Source organism: Gekko japonicus, unplaced genomic scaffold (genome assembly GCF_001447785.1).
Source record: "Gekko japonicus isolate JY-2015 unplaced genomic scaffold, Gekko_japonicus_V1.1 scaffold289, whole genome shotgun sequence".
Lineage (NCBI taxonomy): Eukaryota > Metazoa > Chordata > Lepidosauria > Squamata > Gekkonidae > Gekko > Gekko japonicus.
The window spans coordinates 479523-487955 of record NW_015174282.1 but is presented as its reverse complement, the minus strand read 5'-3'; the positions used below and the strand labels follow the sequence as shown (position 1 = coordinate 487955).

General features: G+C 41.9%; 1 protein-coding gene across 13 annotated transcripts in view; it reads right to left on the bottom strand.

Moving 5' to 3' along the window:
- EYA1 (EYA transcriptional coactivator and phosphatase 1) overlaps nt 1-8433 on the bottom strand; it is a 132282-nt gene that overhangs the window by 82086 nt on the left and 41763 nt on the right. For 7 of the 13 annotated variants that reach the window (XM_015423876.1, XM_015423880.1, XM_015423879.1 and 4 more), the window contains one exon: nt 3909-4046. In XM_015423876.1, the coding sequence (XP_015279362.1) occupies nt 3909-4046 (138 nt within the window). The remainder of the gene's footprint in view (nt 1-3908; nt 4047-8433) is intronic. The other 6 variants (XM_015423881.1, XM_015423882.1, XM_015423886.1 and 3 more) reach the window with 1 other exon arrangement.

Sequence of the window (8433 nt, the reverse complement as noted above, 5' to 3'; positions counted from 1 at the left end):
TGCCAGACCGTCTTCTGTGCCAGGCTCCACAGGGAAGTGGATTGCTTGGGGGCAGTGTGGGGCTGGCCAATATACTTGGACCCCGTGCCAGCACTGAGGCCCCAGTGGAAAGCAGAATGGTGGAAAACATGGGCCATGGCCAGCTGGGCCTTGTTATCTGAAGGAGGGGTAGGGCCTCTTCAATGAAGCAGGCAGGGTCTCCTCCATCCCTTGGTTCCCAGGTGGAACCACTCCTTGGTGAGCTCAGGGGCAGGCCCAGAGCTGGTGCAGCTACCACAGCACTATTGTTTACAAAGGGCTCAGACAGCCAAGGAGGAGGAGGATGACTAGGCAACCTCTGAAAGCTAAGAAGAGTTAGACAGCCAGGAGAGAGGGGGATCTCTGGGATGCCGTGAACCACACCTCTGGTTGACCATCTGTCCTAACTAAGACTGTCCCCATTGAAGGAGCAGAATGCTGGGTAGCACCAGCACTCCAGAGGGCACCCTTGGCCCTACACTATTGTATGCATAACAACCAGTTATCAACATTGATTCTTGAATTATGGTGTTCTTTAATACATGCACAGCTGAAGACAGAAAGGTTAAAACAAGGTTAAAACAAAAATAGCATCCTTAATGCCAAGTTTATCACACATATATAGTGAGAAAACATATTTTTGCACCACTAGAAAGCAGGCAAGTATGTATATTCAAAATTGAAACAAACATACTTTTTCAAAGAATGAATGAAGAATAGCAACAGAAAATACAAGATGAAGAATGGCAACAGAATAATAAATAAAACAGCATTTATTTGTTGCTTTTACATCCAGTTTTCTTCCATCATGGAACTCAAGGAAGCAAGGGTTCTCAGGAGGTTTCACCTCTAGGCACTGCCCAAATCCAGTCCAGCTTAGCCTTAATGATTGCTGCATCATATGTTGGCCAAGCATAGCCTAGAACCAATAAGCCCCATGATTCAGAATTAGTTGCAAGTTATGCGGAAGCTTTATACAGAACTTTACTAAAATCCTTAACTAAAAAAAAATCCTTAACTAAAATCTAAATTAATAAGCATCAAAATACCATAAAAACAACAACAAAAACGAGAGAATCCATTATCTGTCCTGTATCATTCTCAGGTAGGAACTGAACCACTAACTTGCTAGCTCTGTATATACATGTCTACCTACTATATTATCAATTAGGGCTGCAATTTTACTCAGACTGCCTCTAGACTATTCAGGCAGAACCATACCAGTTAAGTTATGATCCAAGACTTCTTTGATTAGAGGAAAGATGCTTCTACAATGGGCAAAGTGATTTTCTCCAATTTCTCCTCCCATATCATATCTCATTTGGTTCCTAAATTCCTCAGGGCTCACTAGCAAGGTTTTGGGAACCACTGCAGTGGGAGGTTAGGAAAATCTGTTTCACAGATGGCTCTCCATGTTCCCTTAATCATTATAGCCAACTCCATGTCATGCTACAGTTTGTTTATGAGTGCCCCCCCCCATACTTAGAAGAGGTTTTGGGAGACACACAGTGATCTTCTGGTGGAAAGGGAAGGAAGGGGTTTTTTTCCACTTGTGCAAGTTTGGATCTACCCATTGTGCTGGTCAGAAACTGATATGAATCAGTTACATGACAAGGATTCAAGTGCTTTCTGATCAGATTAGCTCCTATGAGCAAACTTTCCTGTACCCTTAGGGTTGCCAAATCGAAATCCCGGCTGGAGTCCTCTTCGTGCGCGCGCTCTGACATGATTTTGCTAAGTTTATATATAGAGCATAAATTTCAAATAAGGAGCTTTAAAACAAGCAACTCATAAAAGCTGACATAAAATCCTCAGTAAAGACAGCACCATCTCAGGGCCCAACTAGAAGTGATAGTGTCCCTGAATTCACATAGATCATTGCTGCCATTTTAGTGATTAAATTTCCCTTTTTTACAAAGCTGTGGGAGCCTGATCCTGGTTGGGACACTGATGCGGGGGAGAGGAGCACCTATTCCCCACACACACACACCATTTTCAAGGATCCAAATCTCAGGCATTGTAAACTCTTGAAAATTCTGTGTGTGTGCGTGGGGGGTGTCCCTCCTTTCCCTCACATTGTTGTTTCAATCAGGAGTGGGCATCTGCAATTTTTGTAAACAAAGGGAATTTGGTGGTGAATCTGCCATGGGGAAATTGAGGACTTTGTCACATCTATTTGGGACCTCAGATAGCACATGTTTAAATCAGCACTGGGTGTCCGTAAAGTGCCGTCAAGCTGCAATTCCCTTATGGGGACCCTGTACGGGTTTCAAGGGAACAGACAAACAGAGGTGGCTTGCTATTGCCTGCCTGTGTAGTGATCTTGGACTTCCTTCATGGTCTTTCATCCAAGTATTAACCGGGGTCAACCCTTCTTAGCTTCTGATGAAATCAGGATGGCCTAGGCATCTTGAATCAGCATTGGTACATAAGCAACAAGCAAACATGTCATCCTATTCTGACATGTAACATCCCTGAAATTAGTCATGATTAATACAGGATGACCTGAAAATGGAGGTGGAGGAGGGCATTTTGTAATATTTTCATCCCTGTGAAAAGCCCTTTTCATTTTGGCAATTTGTGGGGAGTTCTTCAAAGGACATCAAGTGTTCATGTGTTCAGAGTAAGAGCAAGACAAGGCAAGAAATATTGTCCTCACTGCAACTAGGTTTCATTTCAGTAATGTTGTCATATGGCCAAATCTGATTTGCTATGTGATGATGTCATTATTCCCACAAAGAATCCAATGACTGATTTAAGCAAAAAAAAAAAAAAAAGTGCCACTGAAATAGCAGCTGAGCAGCAATCAAGCCGATAACAAAATGAGCGAGGGGCATTTTTAGGGACTATTAAGGACCCTGAAAAGCACTTATGTTTGTTCTAAAAATGCCTTCATTTTACCTAAGAAAACTTCAGATAGCTGAAAGGGATTTTACCTAAGAAAACTTCAGATAGCTGAAAGGGATTATTTAAAATCCTGTTCTCTGTGTTGTAAGAAGGTCGGTCTTAATGCAGACCTTATGTCAAGATAGTCGTCTAAGTCATACAGTTTGCTTTCAATTCAAAAGGTAAAAATTTCCCTTGCTTACAAGCAAATGACCAGATCAATACATCCTGAAAGCTATTCAGTATCAATGAAGTATGATCTATCTAATACACTAGCATTAGTCTGCCTCATAACATCTGTTCTAAGGTTTTCAGGGGCTCAACATCCACAACTTTCACTGACCCGTCTAAAATTAGAGATTATATTTCTGGTGAGTTTTAAATCTTTCAAAAATCTTTCTAAGGAGAATTAGATTCCAGAAGTACTGACACAGAAAAACATAAAATGTATTAGCCGTAATATGAAATATCAAGTAAACACTTAAAACTGCTTAGGGAGAAAAATCTACAACTGATCATATCTAAACATCCATACAACTTCCCATGTATACAGCAAACATTAACTAAATCATTCTGACAAGTTAGCTTGTCGGGAACGTCATCTTAAATTTACAGATACAGAACACACACCTAACAGATGAAACCATGTCAGTTTATATTTATAATCTTAATATGATTTTTCATGCAGTTCTGTTTTCCATCACAGTAGAGAACTATTGTTTTCAAAATAGAATTTCTATGTTAAAATGTTGGTTTTGACTACAAGAAAGACCACTAATACATTAGTTTGAAGGAGTGAACTGAAGAATATGAATTTTAACCACAACAGTGGAATTTTAAAATTCATTTATAGCTGGCTGAATTATGTACATTTTTACACAAATTACACAAAAGAACATATCAGCATCAGCTGGTAACCTATATCTTTTATTCATGTTTTTTAAAAGAATAAAGTAAACCAAAATAATATATAAACCAAATTGATACTAGTTATTTATACAGACCTTGCATCTGGTAACTGTATGGAGCTTGTCCTGGTTGGGGAGTGCCAAAGCTAGCACCGTAGCTTAGAAAGCCTGTCTGTCCAGGTGACTGTGTTTGTGACAATCCACCTTCTGTCTTGATGCCTGCCCACAATGCACCTAAATCAGTTAGTGATAGCAAAGCTATTTGTTCATAGTTAAACACTGACAGGATATCAAATAAATCACACATATGTATTCATGCACTTTAAGTATTCAAAGTCATACTAATCTACATTCCATTTAATTAGCAGTAGTTCACATACCATAAACTATAGATTGAACTATTTCATAATCATACACAACTATTTTAGAAATGTTGCTAAATAATGCAGAGAAAAGGTAGCGTGTGTGACCTTACAGTGCCAAACACAATGATATGTAACCAGCCACGCAGCTCCAAAGACTTAATAGCTCTTCAAAAGAGAGGGAGCAATTCCCACCAACTCCCCAAATGCTGTTATTGAGGGTTTGCTGACCAACCAAGGGGGGCTCAGTAGACTGCAGTGGGAGGGGGAAGCAGGAAACTCCTGCTCAACAAAGTCCATAGATGGCTGAATACATTCATTTTCAGCTTGAAATCATGAACCATATATTAAATATCTCTAAGTGCATATTCCAACTTCTTTTGTTTCTGTTTTCTGCCCACACAAGACCACTCACTTATTCATAATAACTTCTAGCAGTTTTCATATCACCATGCTTTATAGTCGGGGATGGACTAACATTTCCAGGTGGAATTCTAATTTTCCCCCAATTGCATTTCAAATGGAATTTGTACATTTACAAACATACTTGTATTTCATTTACTATAACTGAAGAATGAAATAACTTCTTCACTCTTAAACCAATTTAATTCAACCTTATTTGCTAAGGGAATAAATTTAATCTGCTCAATGTCCGTGAAGATTTTGGTGTGCCAACAAACAAAAGTGGGGGAGAAAGAGGAGGGTTGAACTTAACCAGAACAACTTATAAGCAAGCTGAACTTCAGTGGCACTCTCAGCACCTCAGGGGCATCACGAACACAGAATTTGCCCTGCATGTCAAGCAAAATGATATGTTCTGCTGCTGTCTGCCACACATGTCTTGGGTTGCTGATGCTGACCCCTGTACTAAAGCTTTAGCAAGTTAATTGGAATAAGCCAATGTATGCTCACAGTTCAATAAGCTTTGCTTACAATGCATAAATTTGACATTTCAATTTTCAATTACATTTTTATTAATTAAAATTTATTGACTACAACACTACCAAAAAGACAGAAAAGGAATAAAAACATACCAAATATGTACGCTGTCAAAATATGTACCCATTACATACTGTCCACTTTAGCATAAAATCAAGAGTATCAAAATTAAGGAATCCTAATTCCACTTCTAACTACTCTTGCCATTTCCATATTCTTTACAACTCCTGACCATAATGAGTCCGATCTGGATGCACTCTGTGTGTGTGTGTGTGTGTGTGTGTGTGTGTGTGTGTGTGTGGGGGGTGGGGGTTAAGCTGCTAATTTCTCCCAAACATCTATCTCTTTTACTGTCTTTTAATAAAGGGAAGAACCCTCTTATAAAGGACATATTGGCATATTTTGAGATAATGGTTAAATAAAATATAGCCTGTTAAAGATTGGCTGTAGACAGAGATTTCATTTTAAATAAAATTTGAATGACTAGAACAAAAAATCCATAGTTCAATGGAAAATTTTAAATCAACAGTAGGTAGGTAGGTAGGTAGGTAGGTAGGTAGGAAGGAAGGAAGGAAGGAAGGAAGGAAGGAAGGAAGGAAGGAAGGAAACATTCTGGTTCTATTACTTTTAGCCATTAGGCACCAGGAAGCAGGAAGGGCCCGAGTAGACGAGGCCCGCCATTTGCGAGGCCAGACGAGGGAGGGAGAGGCTGGCCAGTCGCTGGGTCAAGGTGGGGAGGGGCCGGGTGAGTGGCGGGAAGATAGGCGCCTCCCCTCCCTCTCCAGGCCAATTGCCAGGCAGCAGGGTGGCTGGGAAGGGGAGGCTAGTTTATAAACGATCAAGCCGGTCGCCATCACCACCCGACCAACAGAGACCGGGAGCTGCAAACACAAGGACTAACAGCGATTGCCCTCACCGCCAGGTGGCAGGGGACTTCACGCAGGGGCAGGCGTCCAGGTGAACTCTGGCAACCTGCCATCCCGCAGTCTCTACCCATGCCGGCTGGCTGGGTAACGGATACCGCGGCTGGCGGACGGGTCAGCTGGCGGGTAGGATCCGGTGGACCCATGCTGCGCCAATGCCTATAACAGCTGTAATCAATAAAGTTGTGGCCAATTTTATCCACCTAATTGCCAAAGAAACTGTGTGTGAGTGGTCAATTTAAACGGGGCAGTAGGCTGACCAAGCCTCTCCATCCTGAATACGATCCGGAACCGCAAGCAGACAAGGCAGTGTCTTCTTCTTGTAGAATCAGTCTAAATATATTGCACTATATGGAGGATACTTGGAGCTGTCTCCTTTAAAGAGCAGAAAAGAGCAACCAAAATGATCACCCAGCGGTGGAATGCCTTCTTTTTGAGGTGAGGCTAAAGCATTCTGGGATTTTTTTTGTTCATAAAAAAGGAGAGTGAGGACTGATATGATAGAATTGTACAAAATTATGCTTGGTATTGAGAAATCGAGCAGAAAAACTTTTCTGCCTTCCATAATACTAGAACTAGGGGCTATACTATGTAAGTGATTGGCAGTAAATACAGAGAAAAGGAACTGCTATTACCTATGGTGGGTAGTTGGCTTGTGGAACTCACTGCCATAAGATGTACTGATGGCCACAGCTTAGATGGATTTAGAAGGGAGATGGACAGGTTCATGGAGGTGTATCACTGGCTTTTAGCCATAGTAGCTGATAACTATCAGTTCTAAGGAAAACATGACAATATGATGGCATCAACCCATGAGGTAAGTTGCAATAAATTATACACTTGGAGATTGAAAAGGTCACTGTGAGGATCTGGCTACATATTTTTAGTCAGGAAACGCAATTATATTCTACTTCTCATTCTCCCTCCTTGAATTCAACAGTGTGAACCATTGTATTTTCTATGACCATTTTGAAAAAACTACTGAGAAATCATGCAATGATTTTATATTGGTTTCAGTGATTTCTTTCCTTATGTACTCTGATAGTGAGCCTGGGGAATACCTGCTCGCTTTAAATATGGTACAAAATGTATACACGATGTAGACTGCAGCTATCTACCTTCTGGTTGGTTTATATATAAAACTAGCGAAAGCAGCAATTGCACTGACCATATTGTCGTTCTTAGGCTTGTTTTAAGGAGCTGATGTTAAAACCTTCATGGCATAAACCCAGAATAGCTCAAAGAGAAATCTCCAACTCCCTTCATTACCCCATGGATGTTGAGACTGAGGTTCACAGTAAAAGCCAGCAGCAAAGGGTTACAAAGTCTGCTATTTGCCAGGGCCCAAAGATTTCCCATGGGCCCACTCGTGGAAGCAGAGGAGAGTGAACGGAAGGATCCACCTCCCTGTTCCCTTGCACTCTGGTGTAGGTGATGCAGAAGCAGCCAGTGACTCCTCTCTGGCATGAAGCAAGCTGCTGCTGCTTGTGCACTTCAGAGCCAAAGTGTGTTTGGGGGGGGGGGAATTGCTTCTGATGCCAAAACCTGATGGCAAACTTGTGACCACCATGAGTTTGCCTTGGCTGTTTTACTGTGATTTTAAAAGGCCATGAGCCCCCTTGGGCATGGCCTCATGGTGCGGAGCTCTTTTCCATTTACGGAACAGACTGGGAAAGAGAATCAGCTGTCTGTAGAGTGGGGAGATGTTGTATCGGGGAACAAAGTACCTGTGTGTATGTTGCTTCTTGTCTGCCCCTCATCCTGAACACAAATTTTGTATGGTTTCTTTTTACCAGACTGAAATGGAAAAAGTTGTGGATAAAGAAGAGCCAGAGGGGAGGGCCCAAATGGAATGGGTGTGGTTATGAGAAAGGGGCTGTACCAACAGGGAAAGGGGGCCAGTTATACCAGTTGCTTGGAGCCCATGAAAACTTGAAACCAGCCATGTAATTAGAGTACTGTTGATAAAATAAAGTGATCCTCATGGATCACTGCCTTGTCGTGGTGAGGGGGCTTGCGTAGTTCGATCAAGTTGTGGGCTATACTGTGCAGGGCCACCCAAGACGGGCAGGCCGCAGCAGAGAACTCAGACCAAGCGTGATCCACTGGAGAAGGAAATGGCAAACCACTCCAGTATTTTTGCCAAGAAAACCCCATGGACAGTAACAAAAGGCTAAAAGATATGACGCCGGAAGATGAGCCCCTCAGGTTGGAAGGTGTCCAATATGCTACTGGGGAAGAGCAGAGGGCAAGTACAAGTAACCCCAGAAAGAGTGAAGCGGCTGGGCCAAAGCCGAAAGGACGCTCAGTTGTGGATGTGTCTGATGGTGAAAGGAAAGTCCGATGCTGCAAAGAACAATACGGCATAGGAACCTGGAATGTAAGAACTATGAATCA